This window comes from Drosophila tropicalis, unplaced genomic scaffold (assembly GCF_018151085.1).
Source record: "Drosophila tropicalis isolate 14030-0801.00 unplaced genomic scaffold, ASM1815108v1 contig_979, whole genome shotgun sequence".
Taxonomy (NCBI): Eukaryota; Metazoa; Arthropoda; class Insecta; order Diptera; family Drosophilidae; genus Drosophila; species Drosophila tropicalis.
In genome coordinates, this window is record NW_027173482.1 from 2,367,874 (window position 1) to 2,395,540 (window position 27,667).

The following is a 27,667-nucleotide window of genomic DNA, read 5'->3' on the forward strand; positions in this document are numbered from 1 at the left end:
AGTAGTACCATCCGATTTAGAACGCAGCTCCAATTATGCAGGTGCCGCGGGGCACACGCGCTTCGCCAGTTTCAAGGACTACGAGCTGACCACATTTTACGGGTAGTCTTAGGCAACGGATACTTCCCCACTTGTTCGGACCATGAACAGTCCAAAGATTCTTGAAGAAGCATCACAGGATGCCATCGATGTGGCAAAGAACACACTTATACACACTTAGGCGACAGCTACAAAAGAGAGGTAGAGTGTCAGTACATACATACATATTGTTTGGGGCGCTTGCATTAAAGTGATTGGTCAGCGTTCACACGCTGGCTTGGGTCTAGCTCATGTTACGCTTGTGCATAAATTGCTTGTTTTTTTTTTTTTGTTTTTTTAAATTCAATTATTAAGATAGTATATACAAGAAGAACAGAAAATTTGGATAAAAGTTTGCGGGGGGAAGTAGCTCGTATGGTACTGCCAGCGAGGGTATTGCTTCACACAGGCGTCCTTCCACCCGCTTCCTGCTCTCAGGTCATTCGGCTCCTCTGCGGAGCTCGGTCATGGCGATGACCGCGAACTTGTTGAATGCCTCCCAGTTTTCCCTGTGACGAATAATTATTGGGACCAAGATACTATGATTTGCCCTCCGGTTTCCGCCTCGAGGTGTTCTCGCGCAATGTTGAAGCGTCCGCACCTGAAGAGGACTTGTTGAGCCGTCTCTCCGTTGGAGCACCATTGCTTATGTGAATATATGTATGTGTATAAATAAATGTACATACATATATGAACATGCTTAGCTGTATATTTGTTTTTTTTTTTTAATTCGTTTATTTAGATGGTCAAAAGTAGTGAGTTATAAAATTTAACAATATATAGAACAGGTATTAACATAGGCTGCAAAAGTAAAAAAAAAGAAATAAAGGGGAAAGAAAGTTTATTGCTGCTGGTGGCTTGTGCATTTGGGTGTAGGGAACATTACTTTCGGGACTAGCCAGTGGGCCATTGCATCGAAAGCACTGAAATTCCCCACTTACCCTACCCTATCCCTCTCGCGTTCTAAACTGCAAAGCTTAGCTGCTGTAGACGCTGCATAGTCGCTTCATGGTCTTCAGTTCGATTCGCTTTCTAGCATAATCGAGATTAGATTGCTCGCGTTAATGGATGTACCCAGCTGTGTTCCAAGCCGAGTCAGCTGCTCCGCAAATCGGCCACACATAAGTGCACACTAAGTGCATATCGCACTGTTGTCGATCTGCGAAAGCATCGGGAACGACACTTGCCCATGCTTTCTTCCCATCCAGCCTCTTATATTCGGAATTAACGAGTGTGTCTATCTTCCGTTCAGTGCCTCATCCCACCGTCCGTGGATACCGTCCTGAATGCACAGCAGACTCGTGGGGCACTCAGCCGGTATGTCGCTGCCAATCCTCTTGCTATTCCTCTGGCCCATATGGGCGCGGCATAAAAAATAACGGATTTAAGAACCGTCATGAGAAGCTGCCTTCTTCATTGTTTGGGGCCCCTGGAGTTGAGCATGATACGTGAAAGTGCCCTGCAAGTACTTGAAGCCTTTGCATTAGCCTTCGCCAAATCTTCCCTGAAGCTTAGCCTGGTATCAATTATTACTCCAAGGTAACGGAGTGCTTGCTTAGACGCAACCACCTCCACCTTTTTTCTGCTACTGACTACCACCACTTATGCTGTCCAGCCAGCTTTTGACCATCAACACCGTCTCATTGCAGTTAGTTGCTACCGTCGTCGGCGAAGCCATCATGCATCCTACCGGTAGCGTCAGACGAAGAATACCGTCATACATTGCTTTCCATAAAATCGGCCATAAGACCGAACCCTGAGGGACTCCGGCTGAGATGAGATACGTTCATCAGTATTGTACAGAAGAGTCCTGTTGCTAAGATACCCCCCGTATAATGCGTGTTAGGTACATGGGCAGTCCGAAGCCTTCCAATACAGCTAGTATTTTATTCCAGCGGCCAGAATTAAATGCATTTTTGACTTCAAGAAATACTCCTATGTCTACAATTGTCTTATGCATCGACAGTCGAGCGTGCTCGGAGCGGAGCCCACTCCCCCCTCATGCATAAGTTACCGCATGCTATCACCGCTAGCTTAGTAGCCCGGATTGGTATGCCATCTGTGCCTGGCGCTTTGTCATCTGCACTTTTCCTTGCAGCATCAAGTACTTCTCTCACCATAATTTCTAAAGCGTTTTCTGCTGGTGTCGCCGAGGGATCTTGCGTTTCTGCTAAGTCATGCACTGCCAAGAAAAGGCTGGAGACGACGCGGCTTGCGGTTTCTCTGAGTCTGTCGGAGCTTGCTGCTTGTGCCCGTAAAGCTTTTTCACTATTATCTTATATTCCTTTCCCCAAGGACCTGTATCTGCCGTGTCACAAATTGGTATCTTTGATTGCTCTTTTAAGTATTTTTCTCTTAGCCTTATACTGCTGCCTCAGTGTTTCCGCATTATCGCTGCCTTCTGACAGAGAATATTAGCGATGTGCTATGTGGCAATTTCTTTTAGCTGCGGCAATATCGTAAGACCACCAGTACACGGGTGCGTGGTGTCGCCGATATGTGCCTCGTAAGCCATTCTAATCTATATTTAACTCCTTTGTCGTAAGATTTAATGTTGTAGACTGGATATATCTCATTGGATGACATAAAACTATAGGGGATGGGAATTTTTCCAAAAGTTAACTCGAAGGAACAGTTGATTGTTGATGGCGTGGTATTGTAGCAATAAGTATAATATTTAAGCCACGTATCCCAATCCGTATTATCTGAATAAAAACTCATTCTAAGATATTCATTGAATGTTCTATGATTTCGTGCGTTAGTTCCTAAAGTTTCATGGTGATATGCTGTGGAAGTGACGAGGTCAATTCCTAGAAGCTTATATAGTTCTAAAGCTACCTGATTTTTATATTTTGTGCCCAAATCAGTAATTATTTTTTTGATAGGGCCAAGCGTCAAGATTTCTTTTTCAAAAACTGCGTTGGCTATGTCCTCATATTTGTACCCGCCATGTTTGGTCCTATTGTGTCAAATAACACAACATCAAACGCATTTTGAGATGTTGGTGTTATAACCATAGGTTGCTTTGTGTGTCGTTGTGATTCATTTAGCTGGCAAAGTTTGCAGTTTTTTACATATTGAACAATGTATTTGCGCATATTTTTCCAGCGGACATGACTTTGTAATTTTGCTAATTACATCGTGATATTTACGCATTATTGCGTATTATATGGGAGTGAGTGCTGTACTTAAATTTTTTATTTTGAATCCTTTTATTTTGAAGTCTGTAATGCTGTAGCTGTTAAATAAATTGTCGTCTTAGGACAAGTTGTACCAGTGCTATTAGCTACTTTTTCAAGCTGTGAAAAAATTGATCTAAATCGATTCTTTTATTAACAGCATGGTCAAATTATTTTAATTAATAATTATAATTATTATTTTATTTTATCGAATTTAAAAAAAAAATTCGAGCACGTTTCTTGTTTTCTTTTGACTGAGACGTCTCAGTGATAGCTAACTCTTTCATATGTGACGGATTTTTATTTATGCCAGTCGAAACTGGGTGCTTGCTTTGTTCCTTACTTTGTAATCGTGTGGTTTCTCGTAGTATATTTTGAGCCTGATGCTGGACTGATTTTATGTCATTGAATTTTATACGAGACAATGCAACGGCAGCGTAGTTTTCTTTTCTCATCAGATACTCTACAGTGAAGTCATATTCCTAAATCTAGTCTCATTCATGTTAGTTTTCAGGACGGATTTTTCATGGAAAATAAGTATGATAGTCGACGATGGTCGTTTTTAATTAAAAATTTATTTCCATATATGTAAGAATTATTGCGTGTATACAATAATTGTTGTTTATTAATAGTTAAATATGTAGCAAAATAGTCAGTTGAAGCAACTTTACGACTTTAAAAACTTGAAATACAACTTAAGCAACTTTGGTACACCTTCTGCTTATACGTCTGGTCGCTATCGTTACTTCTCTTGATCTTTCTTCTTACTACTGATGAGAGACATTGTCGTACCGCATCCAGGGCTGCCATCTCTCAGCACATACGACACTACATATATGTATGGTCTCAAACAGAGCCAGGCACTCATATTCCCCGGCGGACGAACATGTTCGGCTCGTCGTATGCGTGTAACCGAACGGCTGCCGAAGTCCTCACACAAAAAAAATCAAGAGCATGAGGGTGGATTTAGTTTTCCTCAGCATTTCGACGCAAGCAGATCTATGTCGATTTGTTAAGAGATGACACATGAAAAAATTGATCGCTACTTTGTTTTGCTATCTTTCTCTTGTCCATACGCGTCCGTATTTGGCAAAGTTTGGTACAAAACGTCTATAATAGTTACAAAATGCAACAAATCTCTTTACTTCTTTTGGAGTTGGATAGTCTTAGATTAATTTGAACTTGCTATCGTCGGGAATAATACCTTTGTCTGTACACTTGCGACCTAAGTATGTAACTTCATGTGTGAAGAAAGTACATTTGTCTGGATTTAGTTTTAGATTATATTTTCGGCATATGTCGAAAATATCAGTCAAATTTTTGAACATATGTGTCTCAGAACTTAAGAGCTTAATACAACTAAATCATCCATGTATAAAAAGGCTTGGGATGGTTGTAGGCTGGAGAAAGGTAAGGTCATCATTCGTTGGAATGATCATTCGTTGGTAATCTTTCAAATCGACATGAGCCTTTATGTGTGGAAAAGGACGTGAAGTCTCTAAAGTCTTCATCTTATTCAATTTGGTGAAAACCCGAAGTTAGGTCAAGACAAGAAAAATATTTGGCTCTGCCTAATTGATCAAGAATATCATCTATTCTTGGCAGGGGAAATTTGTCTGCAATTAATTTCTTATTTAAGCTTCTGTAATCCACCACTATACGCTATCTTTTATAATTTGTCCCCGGAAGAGATTTCTTTGGTACTAACAGTATTGGACTGTTGTATTCGGATGCTGAAGGTTCTATTACGTCATCTTTAATTAATTTTTCTATATGTTTGGAAATTTCTATTTTATGTGTTTGTGGGATTCAATAATTTTTAATATACGTAGGGTTATCTGATTTAAGTCTTAATTTTTGTTTATAGAAAATATTTGTAGACATTGTATCTGTTTTTAACGTAAATATGTCTATATATTTTTTTGCATAATTCATTAAGTTCTTCTTTTACAAATGATGTGAAGTTTTTTGAAAGTTTTTCAAGTTTCTTAATGAACCTTACATAAGTTTGTTCACTATTTGCTGCTGTATTGGCAATGAAGACAACTGTTTCTAGCTCATGAGTTGGTATACAAAATTTTGATGCATTGTTTATTCTTTGGATAAGTAGAATCACTTCTGATCTTGCGGATACTGAAACCGTGTTCTTGCTCACAAAAAATTCCTTGGGCACAGTTATTTGTTCGTGCCAGTCGTCTGGTCTTAATATTAGCCAATCTGCGTCTGTTTGTTAGTCAAGAATACAGTTGAATTTTTTAATAAAGGGAATACCAAGGATACCTACGCTGGGTATTGGAAAGTTATCATCGATTATATAAAATTGATGCCTTACGAGAACTTGATTTAAGGTTAAGGGGGTTTCTACCTTGTGTTATAAAAAAATTCGATTTTTTTTTTTGCATTTTCGGATAGGTATATGTTTCAAGAATACTGTGTAAAAATTTCAAGCGATGTCAAGCGTGCTGGGCTGGGTTCAGTCGTTTTTCTCAAAACTTTATTTTTAGAGCTCATGGGAGTCGTACAGGGCGCAAAAATTCACCAATCGCTATGAAATTTTACACATGTTCTTTAGGATATTGTTCATCGCTGGTAGTTGAATTGGCGAAAAATATTAAAAATTGTTAATTTTAAAAATTAATTAATAACGAAAAATATGCAAATTTTAAATTTTTTTTCTAAAAAAAAAAAAAGCTCATAACCTTTCAATTTTTCATCCTTTTTTCCCAATTCTACTACCAGCGCTGCGGAAAAGTGTCTAGATTAAAAAAAATTTGCATTTTTGGATTCAGACTTCATTTGCGAACGGTAGGACTTCCATAAGGACGAAATGGGGATGCCATTGGAAAATTCCCCCCCTCTCCACCTTTTCACTGATAGAATAAAGTTTTCCCAACAACTGTGGAAAATTTCATTCCTTGATCTATTATACTTTTCTCAAAAAAAAATTCTTACTAAAAGCGCCTTTTCGGCCCAACAAGGTAGAAACCCCCCTTAATTGTAGTTCAACATCGTGTCCTAAAGTGTCTGTGCACCCGTGTCCTGTTTCATTAATTTTTATTTTATTTTTAGAGAACCTGTGAGGCCTTAAGAATTGAAATGTCTACTCCTGGGTCTACGAGTGGTGTACTTGTGAGGTCGCTACAACTGATTTACATGAAATGAAACAGCTAAGATTTAGATTTATTGTGAATATTTTGATTTCAGGGGTGTGTTTCTGGTTTCTTAAGCATTCTGAGGTGTACTGGGGTTTCCCACCACTGATAGGGCTCAAACCCGTCTGGAATTGGTATTTTGGTTATTTGAGATATGTTTGTTATGGTGATAACCACCTCCATGGCTGCCTCTTTGGTTTCGTGAATAATTTCTGCCTCGTTGGGCTTTGTGGGTGTTGTTGTTGTTCCAGTTTGAATTGTTTCTTAAGTTACCATTATTGTTATAGCGGCGTCTACCACGGTCATTATTCAGGGCATAAAAAATGGTAAAAAATGTCTGTGGAGCCTGATTCTACCGAAAGAGTGGTGAATCTTGCGGTGGCTTTATTAGCTGCAGCAAAGTTTCCAGATTCCATTAATATCTGGACTCTTTGACTCTTAGGATGACTTATCATAGCATTTACTGCAACTTTGGTTGTGTATTTTATGGCTTGGTCGTTTGGAAGACTATTCGAAATATATGCGCCTTTAAGAGCGTCGGTCAACTCAGTAATCTCTTTTGTGTATGAAACACAGTTATTGAGATTTCTTTGCAAGTTTTTGATTTCAGCTGTTCAGAGATCTATTGATTCACCCTTAAACGTTGCTGACAGTTTATGGATTACTTTATTATTCGTCGTTTCAGAGTTCAGAATATTATCCGCTTGACCTTTTAGTTTAGATTTTATAATTTTTATGGCTATGGCTTCGTGTGTTTCCCGCTAGATATTTGATGTCACCATCAAAGTATGGTAAAAACCTTGTGGCTATATTTATATTTGGCCAGAAATGTACAACGCATAGATCGAAGCATCTCCGACCATATAAAGTACATATATATTTGTTCAACACGTCGAGACGAGTTCAAATAGCCATGTCCGTCAGTCCGTCAACGCAAACTCCGCCTAGACCGTAATAGCTACAGAGTTAAAATTTTGCATGTAGGCTTGTATATACTGCACGGGTTGTATATTTCGGAATCGTCGCATGGGACCACTATATCATATAGCTCCCATACAAACGGAAAAATCACGAACAGTGACTTTTCTCAATAACTTCATTAATTCTCAAGCTACACCTATAAAAGACTGTGCCAAATTTGATCAAGATCGGGTGAGTATATCATACGGCTCGCGGCCGTTAACTTCGCGCTGGTGACAAGTTCTTGTTGTTGTGTGTTTTAATACAGATAAGTACAAATATTCTCTCTTTTTGTTTTCTCTTTCTAATTTGCATATTGCACTTAGCTTTTGCCTTGCCTTTTTAATTACATATTTATTTATAATTTGTTTTTGTATAAATCAATTATTTAATAATGTCTGTCTGTTGCAAATATAATTGCAATAATCACAGCAAGAACAGTGAAGACTTTCTTTACTGTTGGCTGTGTGACAATGTAATGCACTTTAAATGTGCTGGTTACACAGTCAAGGTGCGGGATAGTATTGCACAGGGTGGCGGCCTTAAATGGGGCTGTGATTCGTGTCGTGGTTTGGAGCTCGAGATGCGAAGTTTTATGAAACGGACTGGGGAAGTATTTAAAACCCTATCAGCTGGCGTTCATAAGCTCCCAGTGGAGCTTTTGGCGATTGAGGTTCAATTTAGAAGTTCTAAACTTTTGATTGAATCTCCGACGCAAAAGAAGCCAGGTTTCAGGGCGCGTCCTTCAGTCCGTCAGCACATTCGTCTCTACCAGTTCCGGCTTTCGACATTGACCCTATGTCACCAAATGTACAGCAGCCGATATTGTTATGGAGTCCGGCTTTGGCAGGTGTGGAGTCTCTTCCCATTTCCCCTGGAGACAGTATCCCACCTACTAACACGATATCGGTTGTATTTTCCGAACCGTCCGGTCAAACATCCGTTTCCAGGAATATTGCCAATAAAATAGTTACAAGAGGAGCTAGTAAAGTGCTGACTGCTTCAGCTGCTGCTGCGTCTGCTGTAGCCGCTACTGCTGTGCCTAGTATTCCTAGTTCCCTTGTTGTAGTTCCACCCAAAAAGCAAATTTTTATTTCGAGGCTTGATCCAAATACTACTTCTGAAGAAGTCATAGCCTACATCCAGGGCAAAGTTCAAGCACCAAACATTGCTGTGGAAAAGTTCCGTTTTTCATATACTCGGGACATTTCGTCCTTAAAATAGGTGTCTCCCCCAGATATTTTCGGCCAAATATGTCATAAAGATTTATGGTCGGAACACCTTGTTGTAAAAGAGTATACAATAAAAAAGAAGTATCGGCTCCGATTAGCTTGCTACCAGCCTCTGTGAATAACGATCCTTCCGGCTCGTCTGCACCTGTTGGCGAGTCAAAAAACTAATTTCGTCCCTAACTCTGGCCTATCAGAACGTACGGGGACTAAAGACTAAACTGTCTAGACTCTATGTAGATAGTATAGCTTTTGACTTTCATATTCTTGCCTTTACTGAGACTTGGCTGAAGCCTGATATTGCCGATGATTCAATTTTCCTCTCAAAATATTTATTATATAGACATGATCGGACTATCCGTAATGGTGGTGGCGTTTTGATCGCTGTTGACTCGGCGTTCTCGTCTGAAATTGTCCAGTCCTCCAATCAGGAGATTGAATTTGTTTGTGTTAAAATTTCGTTTAATTATTTTTCTGCCTATATTACTTGTTCGTATATTCCACCACAGTCCGACTTGGCAGTATACACTCACCATTTGAAAGCTATTCAACTTATTTCCTCATATCTCTCTGACAAAGACTTGCTCGTTGTTCTGGGAGATTTTAATTTACCTGAGATTGCCTGGACCCTCTCATTTGATTCTTTATTACTGTTGCCCTCCTTGTCACATTGTTTTATAGATGGTCTGCTTGAGTTGTCCCTAACTCAAATAAATCCTGTCCGGAATAGTCGTAACAGATCACTAGATCTGGTATTTGTGTTGGATTCTTCCAACTGCGATATTTCCAGGACTGATCCCTTAGTTATCCCCAAAGACAACTTTCATCCAACTCTAGATATAACCATTGACCTTCCTTTTGGTGTTATGTCTCGACATAATAACTCGATGCCTCCAACCCGATGTTTTCGCAAGACAAACTTTACTAAAAACTTTTGTTAACTAATGATTGGACATATCTGTATACTTGCACGGATATGGACTCTGCCATTTCTGTCTTCTATAAAACTCTTGAGTCGTTCTTTGATGTTTGTGTCCCGCGTGTGACTCTAGGATGGTCTGATAGACCTCCTTGGTTCTCACGTGAGTTATGTAACTTGAAGAACGTAAAATCGAGATGTTATAAAAGATTTAAAAAATCCGGTAAAGCATCGGATTTTTCCCTATATGTAGTTGCTCGATCAAATTTTATGGTGCTGAATTCACATTGCTATAAGGATTATCTTCAGCGATGTAAACTCAGGTTTTCTCGCGATCCTAAGCAATTTTATAAATTTGTAAATGTTAAACGTAAGACATCGGTGCACCCGTCTTACTTGTCTTTCGAAAACAATAAAGCTGACAATGATCAGGCAATTGCCGACATGTTTATTGCTCTTCGATTTATCAAGCAAATCCTCCTTATCCTCATCACTTACAATCGTCTAATTGCATTTTAGACCCTGTGTTTGATGAAAGTTCGGTTCTTAGCGTGCTCAGTTCCGTCAAACCAATATATGCACCTGGCCCTGATGGAATACCAGGCTGCGTATTAAGGTTTTGCGCGGAGGCCCTATGTAAGCCAATACTTAAGTTGTTTACACTGTCCGTCACATCTTCCGCCTTCCCGCCTATCTGGAAGGATTCATATATTATTCCTCTTCATAAAAAGGGGAAGAAGACCGAAGCCTCCAATTATAGGGGTATTTCTAAATTGTCTGCCATACCCAAAGCATTTGAGAAAATAATAACATCTCAATTGCAGCATTTTTGTAGCTCAATCATTTCGTCATCCCAACATGGGTTTAAAAAACGTAGATCGACAACTACTAACCTATTAGAATTTACATCTCACTCAATCAAAGGGTTCAAGACTGCCGTGCAAACTGACGTCATTTATACTGACTTCAGCAAGACCTTTGACTCTGTTAATCATACTCTGCTTTTATATAAATTAAACGCACTTGGCATCCCCAGCCTTTTGCTAGATTGGATTCTTCAATATCCAATTCAATTCAATATCTTCAGTACCTCAGGGTAGTCACATGGGTCCATTGCTATTCACTCTTTTTATAAATGATCTTCCATTGGTAGTGTCACATTCTCGGGTGCTTATGTACGCGGATGATGTCAAGCTTTACCTCGGTTTTAAAGACATATCGTCTTCTTGCCTACTTCAATCGGATTTTAATGATCTTCAGAGTTGGTGTGAAACAAACCTTTTAAACCTTAACGGCTCTAAATGTAAAGTTATGTCTTTTTATAGATGCACTCCATACTTAGCAACTTATTATCTTAACGACACTGCCTTAGAGCGGTTAGATATTATCAATGACTTAGGTGTACTTATGGACCATAAATTAACTTTTAATCCTCATATTTCTGCTACAGTTAGTAAAGCTATGAATGTTCTTGGGTTCGTGAAACGATGGTCAAAAGAGTTTGACGATCCGTACACAACCAAAATTCTGTATACTTCATTAATCCGTCCTATCTTAGAGTACGGATCTTGCATATGTTCACCTCAATATGAGACGCACCAAAGTGAAATTAAATCTGTTCAAAAGCAATTTCTGCTTTTTGCTCTTCGCGGTCTAAATTGGGATCGCAATGTCAATTTGCCATCATACTCCAGTAGGCTTCTTTTAATCAATCTTCCTTCTTTAAATAATCGTAGAGTAATGCTTGGTGCTATCTTTATTCATAAACTTTTAATAGGTGAAATAGACTCTCCTGAGCTATTGAACCAACCTAACCTAAACCTATCTATTCCTCTATCCTTAAAACACTGTAGTTCTAACTATTCTTTGCATGAACCTTTTCGAGTCCTATGTTCTGATTACAATCTTCTGTATCCCGTAATCAGATCAGAAGCCTCTCTTTCCCTTGTAAAAACTTCTATTTTAGCACATTTAGCTCGTAATTAGCTGTAGTTAATCATATTTTTAATTGTTTATCCGTTTTATTTGTATTTGTCCACGCGATCGTGCCGTCCGATATGCGGCTGCGCCCCACGGATCGACCGTGGGCGGGTCGGGAGGTGGACAGCACTCTGCTTGGGCTCGCGCGAAACAGGCTATGTCCTGGTGTCGTATAGGCCACTTGAACGTACTTCGCATTGTACGCGTCAACGTCCAGACAATATAGCCCCCATAAGAGCGATCTGTCGAAAACAGTGACTTTTAGGAAATACGTAACTACCTTTGACGCTATTGCTTTAAAATAAAACATTTGTCAGTTTAACATAGATGTAAATGAATGTGCTAAATTCAATCAATATCGGGTGACTATATCTTATAGTTCCCATAGGAATGATCGATGGAAAATAGTGACTTTAATCAACATCTTCGTTATTTGGCATGCTAAGATTGTAGGCCGTCCTTTTTAGATAAAATGTTTTTTGCTTTGACGCCTTTACAAAAGGATGGAATAACAAAAGACTTGCAAGGGTATAGAAACTTTGGCGCGGTCGAAGTTAGCCCCCGCCCCCTGGTTTCTTCTGAACTATGTAAAGTACTAGTACTAGTGTTTAAGTCAGAAAGATTTTTTAATGTTATTATGTGTCCTTGTTGTAGAAGGCTAGAGCTGCTATTTGATGGAATTTCGAAAGGCTGTTGTAATGGGTTTTTAAAAGAAGCCTGATTTTTTCTAAAAGGATTTTTATAATATTGGTTTTCCATGGTGCCATTTGATAGGTTCTATCCTGGGAGAGGCACTTTTCTTTATGCTGCGCCTATGAATGGAGTAAAGTGTTAACACGAATTGACAAAGAAGTATTATTACAAGTATGAAAATGAAAATCTTTGGGTCTTCCTTTTTTTTCTTCTCAAAACCCCATAATAATTGCAAAATGATATACAGTGGTGGCCAGCGGGTTAGCCCCCTTTTTTTTTGTTTTTGAATTTCATTATCTCGGCTTATAGGAAATTTAATGAAAAAATTTTTTCAGTTATTTGTTGGATATTGTATTTAGATGATAACACGAAATTATTGTCATGCCAGCTTTCAACGTTTTTTTACAGCTGCATTTAAACAAAACCTCCCCCAAATTTTTGACAATAGTTTAGCCCGGACATTCCAAAATCTTTCATATTATAGTTAGACATGTGTATACAGTTTGTTAAAAAAGTCTTTGCAAAATTGAAAAAGTCACACTAATTCATTTACAGCTTTAAATTTATTATAAACGAATACTTTTTTTCAAAAAAATTTTTGGTAACTTATAGATTTAACTATTCTTATCAAATATATAGCACAAAAATTCAAAATTTTCATCCAAAAGAAACAAAAAAAAAAATTAAAAAAAAGAACCGATAAATATGTCGAAATTCACACTGTCAATTAACTCTTTGCAAAATGCAAAGACGGATAGATGAAAATTTGATTCAATTAGTTTACTTATATCACAGTAAAGGAAAATCAGCAAAGGAACTGGCGGAAATGTTTTCTATAAAATTAAGAACCATTTATAATGTAATAAACCGGGCGGAGAAAGAAAATTGTTTGGAATTAAAGCATTCCAGAGGCCGGCCATCTAAGTTGACCAGACGAGATCATTTAAAAATTGTCAAAAAGGTGAGCAATAACGCCCAAGTCAGCCTAAGAGAGTTAGCGACGAACCTTAAAAAGAATTTCCAGAAGTCCTTTAACCATAAGGAAGGTCTTAAAGTTGCATAAATACTCATCAAAAATAGCGAGGAAGAAGGCATTACTTTCAGCCCCAAACATTAAGAGGCGGCTGCCAATGTCCACAATCCCCTTGAGTACTCGAATGAAGTTATTTATTGTGATGAGACAAAAATTATGATGTACTACCATGATGGACCAAGCAAAGTTTGGCGAGCGCCTAAAACAGCGCTTCAGGAACAAAACATAGTTCCCACTGTCAAGTTTGGCAAATTATCGGTAATGGTGTGCATCTCATTAAGAGTGGTTGAATAACTATCCTCAATAATATCCTCAAAAATTAACTAGTAAAAAGTGCAGCAAATAAATAAGCTCAAGTATAAGCTCTATCGGGATAACGACCCTGTCTACTATACGATTGCAGCAAAGTGATAAAAAATTAGGTCTTTCAAAATAATATTTTTTTAACGATTTTTTAACGTTTAATATTTGTATTTGCATTGTATTATGTTTCTTTGTCTAGTACTTAAGCTTAATCCTGGGGTTACTGCAGGCGGCCCTAATCACGTATTATTGGGTTGGTATGACGTTTCTTTTAAGACGCGTTCTATTATTAGTTCGCGTAAGGGAATTGGCAAGAGCATTTGGATGTGCATCAGGTTTTACCGAATACTTTAGTTATTGACTACCTATTTCAGATTTTACGCTAGGAATATTTAGATCATTTTGAATGTTGTCGTTCCGTATGTACCATGGAGCCCCCGTCATTGATCTTAAAATCATCGATTGCGCCCTTTGTATAATGTCGACATTGCTGGTACTTGCATATAGTACATATTACAGCTCCGTAAGTCCAGATGGGCTTCAGTACGGAGTTGTATAGGAGAACTTTATACTTCAGACGTAGAGTGGAGCGAGCATTGATGATCCAATGTAAGCTACTCGATTTCAGTTTAAGCTGTGATTTGTTTACTTCGATATGCTTGCGCCAAGTTAGCCTTTTGTCTATGTGAATGCCAAAGTAAGTGACATCCACGGCTTGAGGAACTGGTACGTTGTTTAGCATTAGAGCTGGACAGTTTCTTCTGTTAAGCGTAAATGTAACATGTTTGCATTTCTGCTCGTTGACCCGTTGATACCCCAGGTTGCTAGCCATTCCTTTATAGTGATGCGAAAATTAATCATATGATACACAATAATCGATTATTTTGTTTCAATTTGCGATTAAATATAATCGATTAATGGCATTTGATTAATCTATTCAATAATCGATTATTCGATCAAATAATCGCTTATGTGAGTGAATTTCAGCGCGAATTTTACAAGCCAAGCTCATACAGCAAACTATTTCATTACGAATTAAAAGCGAAAGAAATGGCGCGCACGCAAAGTAAAGTGTGGAAGTACTACAACAAAGTCAATAACAAAGAAGTGAAATGCAATTTGGGTGGGAAGCAATTAAAATACTGCCAAAATACAACAAATATGTTGCAGCATTTCAAACTGAAACACGCCAAAGAGTTTGCGCACCTCAAGGTTAGTATTTCAGCTTGTATTTATAATAAACATAAATATTTTAATTTGATTATTTCTAGACACCTATCACACGTATTGAAGATACTGAAGATGAAGAGGAGGTGGTTGCGTCTACGTCAACAGCGCAAGATCCAAAGCCTGTGCAAATGCAATCAAAAATCCAAACAACATTTGCAAATGTAAATAGCTTTGCATTGGGGGGCTCTAAGCACGACGAAATAACTAAGATTATAATTTAATTTATTGTCACGGATAATTATCCATTTTCAATGCTTGAAGGTAATAATGAATTGAATATCATAACTAATATTGTAAATTTAGTAATACTAAATTTAATTTTAGGATCAGGATTTTTAAAAATGATGAAAAAGATTTTTCCCCTCTATAAAGTTCCTGCACGCAACACCATTAAATCGGAAATAATTAAAATGTATGACGTTTAAAGTTTAAAAAAATGGTGAGTCAAATGTCAGGATTGTCATTAACCACAGACATATGGACTGATAAAAATTTGAACAGCGTAATTGGAATTACTCTACATGGCTTATTTGAAAATAAGCAAATCAGTGCCACAGTTGGAGTTTTTAAATTACCAGAAGCCCACACCGCAGATCACATCTCTAACGTGTTTATGGCTTCGTTGGAGAGCTTTTCCATTGGAAAAGACCAAATTACGGCAATGATAACAGATAATGGTGCAAATATTGTTAAATAAATGCATGACAGCTTTGGAAGATCGCGACACATCCCTTGCTTCGCGCACACTTTAAAGTTAGTGTGTGTGAACGCACTGGAGTTTCCACAAGCAGCGGAGGTGATTGCCAAGTTCCGGAGTATTGTAGTTTGGTTCAAACGCAGTACAAAATCGAAGGAGAATTTGCTAAAGCTACAACAATCTGCTGGCGTCCCAGAAGGAAAAGCATTAAAAGTAATTTTAGATGTCAAAACTAGATGGAACTCAACATTTTATATGCTGGAGCGTTTTTTAGAATTAATGATTTCATTGCTTAAGCCAGTAGAGGCTATGACCACTCAAATAAGTAGTGAAAAATATGCTACATTGCATACCGATTGCTTATTGTGGACACCAACAAATAATGAAGGTGATCTGCAATAGAACCACTGGCAATAAACTGAAAACAAATTTACTGGCTCAATTTGATCGTCGTTTTGGAGCAATGGAACAGTCGTTTTTGTTGGCTGCATCAACTTTGCTGGACCCCCGCTTCAAGAGAATCCATTTTCAAGATGCTCTTGCCTTGGCTTCTGTAATGAAAAATATACGGAGAGAAATGGCGACTATAGCCCATGCAAATGAAAGCCAAGACAGTGTTAGTGATGGCTCAGTTAGTAGTGAAGTGGAGTTTGATATATGGGCGCACCATAAATCGTTGGCACATAAACGCCGCAAAAAAGAAGCGGAGTATTCCGATATCCAAGACGAGCTGAGCTTTTTCCTCAACTCTTCTGTTTTGGAGCTGAAGCGCAACGTCATTGACGCCTGGGAGGAAATGAGATCGGTATACCCAAATTTGCATACAGTTGCACAGCGCTGCTGTTTTCTGCTTGGCACATCTGTACCAACTGAGCGCCTGTTTTCAAAAGCGGGAAATACGGCAACAGAAAAACGGAACAGATTAACTACGGAACATCTAAATAAACTTCTGTTCTTAAATTCTGTTTTAAATAAATAAAAATTCGAATGTTTTACTACTTACAAAACAGTTTTGAGTATATATGAATAACATTTTCTGTTTTCTTTACTATTTTAGCCATAAAATATATAAGAAAATGTAAAAATCATAAAAAAGTAAAACTATGAAAATAATCGTTAAAATGATCGATTATTTTCATTTTTTGCGATTAATCGCGATTAATAATCGCAAGGAAAAAAATAATCATATGATACAATAATCTTTTAATTTATTTTTTTTGCCATCCCTATTCCTTTACCTCTATTAGGTGTTCCTGTAATTTTTCAGAGCCTTCTATAGTGTAAAGTTAAACCCCCTTGATCAAAAATAAAGCAAGCAGTTTGCCTGTAGTTTTCACTGCCAGTGACGCCGGCAGAGGAGCTGTTTGATTATGTATGAATGTATATAAGTATGCATGCTGGCATGAAAGTATATATGTATATACATAAATACGTACGCCGCATGTATTATGTTGCATATTGGGGACAGAGTAGTCGCGCGTGTTAGATTCGCCGAATCAGCTATGTCCAGCACGATGCTATGGGGGTATCGCACTTGACTGTTGTATACATAAATATTGTAACAAAGTGATACAATATGTTTATAATATTATTAATTTATTTCACTGAGTACAGTGATCGCTTGATATTACGTGCTACAATAGGGCATTTGATCTGCTGAGGATTGCCGAATCATCGGCAAAAGTGGACGTCGTAATGTCCTAAACTTGTTGGTAAGTCTGCAGTTTAAAGCAGGTTGAGCAACCGGCCTGGTTGGACTGAGCTTTTCTGCGAATTTCTTTTGAGCCCAGCTTTTCTCTTGTCTTAACGCCTTAGAAAGGTTGCGATTGGCATGACTTAGGCGAAGTTTTGCAGCTGGTGAGCGAGTAGTCTGCCATTCTCTTCTTAGACGTCGTTTTTCCGTTACTAATTTTTCTATCCGCCGGTTCGGAGTGGAGTAGATACTCTTGCTGCAGCTCCCAGCATTGACTCAAGTGCAGAGACGCACATGTCAATGCAGCATCCAGTTTCGGCAAACAGTCAATGTGGGCACTCATGTACAGTTTAAATTTAAGCCAATTTGTTTTGTTGTTTGTAAGTCTATATGGGTGAAGCGACGGGGTCTCTTTCGCGGGCTCCGTCTGTTCATTTCGGAGCACGTTAGAGAAGGATACACTAGGGCAATGATGATCTAACAGCCTTGGCGAAGACTACCCCCGGTGTAGTTTTGGAGGCTATGACGGTGATTTTTGGTCCAGCTGGGGGTTTGCTCCCGTTTAGGTGTGCTTTAAGATCTTTGAAGACAGGACATCCTCTGGTTATTTCTGTCCTTGGTGCAAATGCCATATTTATGATGTTCGCTACAGCCAACACAAACTGACCAAAGATTGCAATTGTTAGAGGTGTGGTTGTATTACTGGCAGTTTTTGCACTGCTGTGGTTGGTATCTCTTATGGGGCTCCTCTACGGTGATTCTTCTGTGCAACAGGAGCTGAAGGTTGTGGATTGGGTGCACTGATTGGAGATCAATTTCAAAGAGCGGCTGTGCGACCTTATTTCTGTTGATGATGTGGACAGCTGACTTAACCGCAAAAGAGTCTGGTATTTCGTGTGTTGGAACCAATGGCTCGATCCCCTTTGACAGAAATTGAAGGCCTTTACTGCTCTTTAGTTGGTATGTATAGAAGTTGATATTATCATTACGGAGGTACTTGTAGGGCTGAAGGGGATGTTCAATGAAAGACGTTAGTAATTCTTGAATTAAGTTAATCTTTATTTGTTTATATATAAATAGGCACTATCACATAAATCACTACTCAAAGTTGTCGCAACCAACACATAAATTGGGTGGACATCGGAGTGAGATTTCAAAGGTAGAGATGGGGGCCAAAGACACAGCAATGCACACCCGATGTAGCTAGAACTGGTATCTGATCTTACTAAGAATAATGCATACTTATCTTGACATACATTTCCATTTGTTCTATATTATAATTGACTTAATGTAATATTATTTGATATAATATAAACACCAACATACTCGCGTTGGTGTTATATGTCGTACCACACGAATGACCTGTTTGTGTGTTGTATCTGACAAGTTGATGATTTTGTGTTTTCGAATAGCTGGAACTCAGAGTTGCTATTAACTGTAAACGTCGCTTGTTTATAGAAACAAATCTATTGCTCGTTGTTGAGCTGATGGCATTGTTCCAAATCTGCTCTTGAGAGCCTAATGTATTGATTCTGTTCTTTGTTGACAGCAAAAATGGGAATTTTAATGTTAATGATTACAATCCCATGAGTTGCAATTGCTGGAATGGGTACCAGGTTATACATTTGCACTGCCTGCGTTGCCACTAATGGAAACGTGACTTTAAATATCCCTTCTGCATAAGTTGGTTCAGATGTTCCCGAAGTTGGCCTGGTGATAGTAGTAACGGGCTTATTTTGCTATGATGGGCATCTGTAAATACTCGGGAAATTTCGGTTTGAATTCGTTGCAAATTCCCTGCAGTCGCTGTCATCTGGGTAGTTTGCGTGATATACCATTGCAATGCTTTTACCGGCTTCGTCTCGCTTAATGATATTTATCGTTGAGTCAATGACAGATGTCTGGTTTTGCAGCAAATTCAATAAGTAGTCTTAATTTTTCAGGTCGGCCCAATATGCTTCGAGATCCTAATATGCCACAATAGTCCAGACATTGCCATCCTTCCTGAGCCAACACTTTCATAGTATATGCCTGGTTTGGGGTTGAATCGAGTTATGTTAGTCCTTTGAGCAAATGCTTTAGGAAGTAATAACATCATTAGGCAGATCGTCATTGTCAATGGTGGCAGACCGAAAGACAACCGTCTTTTTGTCTCTGGTTCTGCAGTGTCCTCTATACCAGGGTTTTCTTGGGAGATCGATTCTGTGTCATTTGTCTCAATTTTGCGTTTTATCGCCGTCTCTCTAAGCAAGGGAACCAATTTATGGAGAGCCCGCTTGTAGGTGCCTCTGGCTGTATGCTTAAGTCGTTGCACTAATTCCCATTGCTCTGGAATCGATCGTTGTGTTACTGGCTCTGCATCTGGTTGGGCTACTAATGGTTCTCCGATTAATAGATGGCCTGGGGTTAAAGCTGTGAAGTCGTTGGGATCGTCTGAGTTTGGCGTTAATGGACGAGAGTTCAGCACTGCTTCAACATTGACAATGATGGTAGACAGTTGTTCAAACGTTAAGTTTGCTGTCGATACGTTTTTCAACAGTAAATGCTTAGAGGACTTTACCGCAGCTTCCCGTAATCCTCCGAAATGTGGAGACCGTGGTGGTATGAACTTAAATTGCACTCCTTTTTGGTTGCAAAATTTCTTGATAGTACCTGCTTCCTTTTTGTAGTGATCGGATTTTTCCTCTAAAATATTTAACCTTCCAAGGAAGAGTTTTAATCACCTGCGCCTATTTGAAGATAAAATCAGAAACGTTCACTCTGATAAGATGGCATGGTCAACTTAATGGCAGGGTTGAGTTTGAGCTTTAAGTATAGTTAACTGATGCATTCACATCGGCCAATTAAAAGACGCCACGTCGCAACATTTGGGAAAAGACCCGTTAGAAAGCTCTGTTTGCGAATGTTAAATGCCACGTGGTTCACATTCAGTGACTTAAAGCGCTGAAGGATGGTGATGAATTCCGGAAAAACCTAAGATCCAGATACATCGTTTTATTTGAGGGAGCTGTCTAAGCTGAGGATAAATTAGTCGTTGTCATATGGTCACGTAAATAAACTACCTCGCACATGTCGCTCATAGACCACACAAAAAATGTAAAAACCGTCTGAACAGTAACCCAATGTGTTTAAAGACAGTGTTCAATTGAGTCAGCCTTCCTTAAAATCTATAAAATTTGCACATTTGTCATTTTATTGGAATTAATCATTACCCACTGTTACTTAAGAACAATATAAATTTAATTCATTTTCTCTCTTTATGCGAATTGTATTTGAAAACATATATGAAATATTCCTATACGGTTTACCTCAGCACAAACGTTTCTTTCTTTTATATTTAAGATACTAGTAATTTAAGTGATTGTTTTTTAAATTTAAAGTCATGAAGTCCGAAATATGAAATTTTGTTAAGCTCGATAGGAAATAAGTAATGAAACCCAAAATTATGTTTGAACAGAAATAATGATTTGAGTTACTCTAATATGGTCTGTCAAGTATCCTTGATGAACTGTCATAAGATGTCGTAAACGAAATAAAAACTACGTTGGTTTGGGTCAACCTTTGAATTAGAACAGTTGTCTTGGTCGGGTGGATAAAGAAGAGGGACTCATCACATCTAAGTTCTCTCACATTCATTATTTAGATTTATGTTTGTCTTCTTTCTTTAGGTTGTGGTGAATTGGCACCTTAGCAATAGTAATAATCGTAACATCACCTTTAACTTTTGGTAGTTAGTTTAGTTTCATAACGCGCATTAAATTTATTAATGATAGTGAGTGTGAAAAGGGGAGAAAGAACCACGACCAATCCGTCGAGCTATACCCGAGCATAGCAAGAATGCGCACCCTCGATCCTGATCACACTATTGGTTTAACCATTTTTTTTGTCATCTCAACAACTAATGAGTATATATCGAAGCATAACGTTTTAGGTGCTTCCTGCTCCTGTTACTGACTTATACTCAACCCTAGCTCCTCTACTTCTGAACTGGACTTCCTTGAAAAGGACTGTATGCACTAACACCTTGTAGCCTTTTAGATGTTGACTAGGTTGAGCGAGAACTATAAACCAAATCCCATTCTGGTCACTACATTTTCTGAGTGTATTGTATCGGTCAGCTTCTTTAGTTGGTTGTTTGCTCAAACAAAGTTTGTTGCATTATCGCACCCAATGAAGCGCTGAAGCGCACCCACGAATGAGGAGGTGGACAGGTCTCCGACCAACTCCAAGTGTACTGCCTTGGTTGCAAAACATAAAAATACTGCAATGCAAGCTTTGTCGGGACGTTTTCCTCGAACTTTATGATGGATCCAGAATGGTCCACAATAGTCTACTCCGGCCGGTTAAGAAAGGGTCTTTTCTGAGGGCCTTAGGTGGTTGGGAGCATCTCCTTATTCCGTATACCATCACAAGAACCAATGGTATTGTTAGCGCTTCGTAGGAGACGATAACATGGTGTGCCGGCTGGCTGGGGTCTTCTGGTAACTTCCAGTTTTGCTTAGTTTCCAGTTTTCCTTGAATGTTGCTTAGTTGGTCGTAGCTTAGCTGCATCTTCGTGAACTGTGTTGTTGTTGGCGCTGGTTTTGTTGGGCCAATGGTGAAGTTGCCAAATCGGACATATGACAATTTCATTATGTCTGACGTAGCTATACGGTGACCTGTTATTCGGATGGCAGAACTCCTTGCTGTACACGTCGGGTCTAGGGTTAACAAGCCAGTTATCTTGACAGTGACACCTTGTATATTATCGTCACAGGTCACTGCGAGTTCAATTGGTCTGGTGGTGGCAAAAATCCACTGATTTTTGTGATACATGTCGTACAACACGGATAACCTGTTTGTGTGTTGTATCTGACAAGTTAATGATTTTGTGTTTTTGGCAATATCCAAACCAAACGGAAGTATGTCCCTTAGTTTTGTTGGTTCAGATGTTCCCGAAGCTGGCCTGGTGATAGTAGTAACGGGCTTATTTTGCTATACATCGGGATATCTCGGTTTGAATTCATTGCAAATTCCCTGCAGTCACTGTCATCTAGGTAGTTAGCGTGATATACCATTGCAATGCTTTTACCGCATTGTTCTGGACCTTGGTTATGTCGTTCATTTCTTGTTTCATTAGTTTCATCTGATTTTCAATTGTGGCTTCGTCTCGCTTAATGATATTTATCGTTGAGTCAATGACAGATGTCTGGTTTTGCAGCAAATTCAATAAGTAGTCTTCATTTGATTTCATTTGCATACTTGCAGGTCAGCACATCAAATAATCCGTTCGCAATGTTCCCAATTATATCTAATGGTGATCGTCTTTGGCGTTCTATGTGAAGGAGATCGTTTCCTGTCCGTAGCTCTGAGTTGACATGCTCGAAATACCTCTGCATTGCGGTGCAAGCCTCTGGAACCTTCATTAACACGCATATTTCTCCAACCTTTACTACTCCGTCTGAAAATGTTTTCAGGTCGGCGCAATATGGTTTGTGATCGTAATATGCCACAATAGTCCAGTCAGACATTGCCATCCTTCCTGTGCCAATACTTTCATAGTATATGCCTGGTTTGGGGTTGAATCGAGTTATGTTAGTCCTTTGAGAAAATGCTATAGGAAGGAATAACATCATTGCCAATGGTGGCAGACCGAAAGACAACCGTCTTTTTGTCTCTGGTTCTGCAGTGTCCTCTATACCGGGATCTTGGGAGATCGATTCTGTGTTATTTGTCTCGATTTTGCGTTTTAATTGCCGTCTCTCTAAGCAAGGGAGCCAATTTATGGAGAGCCCGCTTTGGTGCCTCTGGCTGTATGCTTAAGTCGTTGCACTAATTCCCATTGCTCTGGAATCGATCGTTGTGTTACTGGCTCTGCATCTGGTTGGGCTACTAATGGTTCTCCGATTAATAGATGGCCTGGGGTTAAAGCTGTGAAGTCGTTGGGATCGTCTGAGTTCCGCAGAGCAGCTTCCCATAATCCTCCGAAATGTGGAGACCGTGGTGGTATGAACTTAATCCTCCTTAATCCACTCCTTTTTGGTTGCAAAATTCCTTGATAGTAACTGCTGCCTTTTCTAAGTGAATTGTATCGATCAGTTCCTTTAGTTGATTGTTTGCTCCAACAAAGTTTGTTGCATTATCGCAGTATAATGTCTGGCACCTTAATCTACGCTCAATGAAGCGCTGTAGCGCACCCACAAATGAGGAGGTGGACAGGTCTCCGACCAAGTCCAAGTGTACTGCCTTGGTTGCAAAACATACAAATACTGCAATGCAAGCTTTGTCGGGACGTTTTCCTCGAACTTTATGATGGATCCAGAATGGTCCACAATAGTCTACTCCGGCGTTGAGAAAGGGTCTGTTCTGAGGGCCTTGGTGGTTGGGAGCATTTCCTAATTCCGTATACCATCACAAGAACCAATGGTATTGTTAGCGCTTCGTAGGAGACGATAACATGGTGTGCCGGCTGGCTGGGGTCTTCTGGTAACTTCCAGTTTTGCTTAGTTTCCAGTTTTCCTTGAATGTTGCTTAGTTGGTCGTAGCTTAGCTGCATCTTCGTGAACTGTGTTGTTGTTGGCGCTGGTTTTGTTGGGCCAATGGTGAAGTTGCCAAATCGGACATATGACAATTTCATTATGTCTGACGTAGCTATACGGTGACCTGTTATTCGGATGGCAGAACTCCTTGCTGTACACGTCGGGTCTAGGGTTAACAATCCAGTTTTCTTGACAGTGACACCTTGTATATTATCGTCACAGGTCACTGCGAGTTCAATTGGTCCGGTGGTGGCTAAAATTCACTGATTTTTATGATAAATGTCGTACCACACGAATGACCTGTTTGTGTGTTGTATCTGACAAGTTGATGATTTTGTGTTTTCGAATAGCTGGAACTCACAGTTGCTATTAGCCGTAAACGTCGTTTGTTTATCAAAACAAATATATTGCTCGTTGTTGAGCTGAGGGCATTGTTGTATTGATTTTCTTCTTTGTTGACAGCAATAATGGGAATTTTAATGTTCATGATTATAATCCCATTAGTTCCAATTGCTGGAATGGGCATCAGGTTATACAGTTGCACTGCCTGCGTTGCCACCAATGGAAACGTTACTTTAAATATCACATGATTGTGCCTTGTGCCTTCGTTAAGCCATATAATTGCAAGACGTCGTTATCTGGAACTGGCAAATCCAAACCAAACGGAAGATGTCTTTTAAGTTGGTTCAGATGTTCCCGAAGCTGTCCTGGTGACTGTAGTAACGGGCTTATTTTGCTATGATGGGTATCTGTAAATACTCGGGAAATCTCGGTTTGAATTCGTTGCAAATTCGCTGCAGTCACTGTCATCTGGGTAGTTAACGTGATATACCATTGCAATGCTCTTACCGGCTTCGTCTCGCTTAAAGATATTTATCGTTGAGTCAATGACAGATGTCTGGTTTTGCAGCAAATTCAATAAGTAGTCTTCATTTTTCAGGTCGGCCTTATATGGTTCGAGATCGTAATATGCCACAATAGTCCAGACATTGCCATCCTTCCTGTGCCAATACTTTCATAGTATATGCCTGGTTTGGGGTTGAATCGAGTTATGTTAGTCCTATGAGCAAATGCTTTAGGAAGTAATAGCATTATTAGGCAGATCGTCATTGTCAATGGTGGCAGACCGAAAGACAACCGTCTTTTTGTCTCTGGTTCTGCAGTGTCCTCTATACCAGGGTTTTCTTGGGAGATCGATTCTGTGTCATTCGTCTAGATTTTGCGTTTCATCGCCGTCTCTCTTAGCAAGGGAGCCAATTTATGGATAGCCCGCTTGTAGGTGCCTCTGGCTGTTTTATCGTGCACCACACGGACGTATCCATCCAGATCTGCATATAATTAAACAATTCGTCCAATCGGCCACTGCAATATTGGCACATCCTCCTTTAGAATTACCATCATGCCTTCTTTGACGTTGTTATATGGTTTCGTTGTTGCACTAATTCCCATTGCTCTGGAATCGATCGTTGTGTTACTGGCTCTGCATCTGGTTGGGCTACTAATGGTTCTCCGATTAATCGGATTAAAGCTGTGAAGTCGTTGGGATCGTCTGAGTTTGGCGTTAATGGACGAGAGTTCAGCACTGCTTCAACATTGACAATGATGGTAGACAGTTGTTTAAACGGTTCGGTGCTTCAACATTGACAATGATGGTAGACAGTTGTTCAAACGGTTCGGTCAGCTTCTTTAGTTGATTGTTTGCTCCGACAAAGTTTGTTGCATTTTCGCAGTATGATGTCTGGCATCTTCCTCTGCGCCAAAGAAGCGCTGAAGCGCACCCACAAATGAGGAGGTGGACAGGTCTCCGACCAACTACCAAGTGTACTGCCTTGGTTGCAAAGCATACAAATACTGCAATGTAAGCTTTGTCGGGACGTTTTCCTCTAACTTTATGATGGATCCAGAATGGTCCACAATAGTCTACTCCGGCGTTGAGAAAAGGTCTATTCTGAGATACCCGGTGCTCAGGTAAGTCACCCATGACTTCTTTAGAGAACTGAGGCCGGTACTTGGTGCATGCTACGCAGCCCTGGATCACAGTTCGAATCATCGGTTTTATCTTAATGATGTGGTACTGTTGCCGAGCTATCCCGGGTAGTGCCTCATGTCTACAATGAAAATTCTCTTTATGAAGTTTCTGCAGTATCATTTTTACCACTGGATCATTATACGGTAAGAGATATGGATTCTTTGTTTCCGTTGATACTGGTGATTGTTGTAGCCGAGTTGCTACTCGTATGATTGAATGTTCATTCAGAATTAGTGACAATGTTGCCACTGTGCTTTTGCGATGACGCCATTGCCTTGGATGTGATACTGCATGAATTTTGGTCAACCGATTAGCCACAAACGTGTGGAAATGTGATGCCCGTGAGTTAATCCAAAACAGTACTACTTTTGAGTCTGACCAAAGAAATGATTCAACACTTTCTGATCCTAATTGGAGATCCTGTCGAACTCTATCTGTGAGTTCAGCTCCAAGCACAGCTGCACATAGTTCCAGCCGGGGTAGTGTCTGCTTTTCAAGTGGAGCCACTCTCGACTTTGCGCACAACAATCTGACCGAAATTTGGCCATTTTTATAGGTTGGTCGGACATAAACTGCCGCTCCATACGCCTTTTCTGATGCATCAACAAATGTATGTAGTTCCTTTGTAATGGAGACCTTGCCATCAAAAATATGCCTTGGGATTTTCATGTGGTTTAATGCCTCTGTAGGCTTCCCATTGCTTTTCCAAATACGGCGGTAGGTCATCATCCATCTCAATTTGTTCGGTAGAAACATGTTTAAGAAAAATTTTCGCTCTTACCACTTCCATAGCCCTAGAGGATCGAAGATTTGACCGACTTCAGATAGCACCACTCGTCTGGTTATTCCTTTTGTATGCTTTTTGAGCCTTTCCACATATCTTCTTTTAGAGCCCATATGTTTCCCAATGTTTTCACAGTTGTTTGTTCCAGTGTGTCACCGAGATTAATGTCAGCAATCGTGTCTTCCTTTGGGATTTCCCTTAGAATTTGACTGCTATTCGAACACCATTTTCGTAAGTTGAATCCCTTAGGCCTGAGGATTTCTAGAAGCTCTTGTCTTATTTGCAGGGCTTCTGGTAAACTGTCTGCTCCTGTGACACAATCATCCACACAAAAGTAATTTTTTAATGCTAATGCTCTAGACGACAGTTTTTCCATGTTTTTTAGTGCCAAATATTCCAGACACTTCGTCGCTAAATATGTTCCATAAGTCACCGTTTTTAAACGATAAAACTTTAGTTCTTGACTTGGATCCTCCCTCCAAACAATCATCTGATTGAATTGATCGGCAGTGTTAATCCAAACTTGTCGATACATTTTTTCAATATCCGCAGTGAACACATATTTATGTGTCCTGAACTGCATAAGAATTGAGAAGAGTTGACTCTGTACAACTGGTTCAGGATATAAAATGTCATTTAGTGATTTTCCTGATGACGATTTCCATGATGCATCAAACATCACTCTTGGCTTGGTTGTGGTACTTTCTTGCTTTAGTACACAGTAATGCGATATAAAGTAATGTTCTTAGGAATTTGTTCTGCCATTACCTGCTTCATATGTCCAAGCTGTTCATATTCTGACATAAATTTCACATACTCCTTTTTTATGTCAGGGCTCATTCGCCGCTCTAATGACATGAATCTTCTTATGGGTACTTCCCGAGATTCTCCAAGAGATGAAGCCTCTTCAGCAAATGGAAGCTTTACAATTAGTGGATTGTCGATTAAACAGAGATTTTCAGGCCGAATAATTTCACCAATACTGAAAAAAATGATTGCCGTGTCTAATATTTCTTCCAACACTGTACATACCTGACCTCTCCGAAAGGTTACATGGTATTTCCCGATCCTTTTTGAGTTTATGAAGTGCATTTTTTTCCATTCTTCGAAATTCTGATTTTCCAAAAATTCAATTGCATAGCATTACCATGTGTATGTATATACACATGTATACATACATACATGTAAAA

The 27,667-nt window shown here is 39.4% G+C and overlaps 1 protein-coding gene across 12 annotated transcripts in view; it reads left to right on the top strand.

Annotated features, from left to right (window-relative positions):
* LOC137586311 (transcriptional regulator ATRX homolog) overlaps positions 1–27,667 on the top strand; it is a 600,012-nt gene that overhangs the window by 463,676 nt on the left and 108,669 nt on the right. The window contains exons 16-17 of one of the 12 annotated variants that reach the window (XM_068302320.1): positions 14,798–15,017; positions 15,081–15,195. The exons of the other annotated variants lie outside the window; for them this stretch is intronic. Of the exons in view, the coding sequence (XP_068158421.1) occupies positions 14,798–14,921 (124 nt within the window). The 3' untranslated portion in view covers positions 14,922–15,017; positions 15,081–15,195. The remainder of the gene's footprint in view (positions 1–14,797; positions 15,018–15,080; positions 15,196–27,667) is intronic. 12 annotated transcript variants of the gene reach the window in all.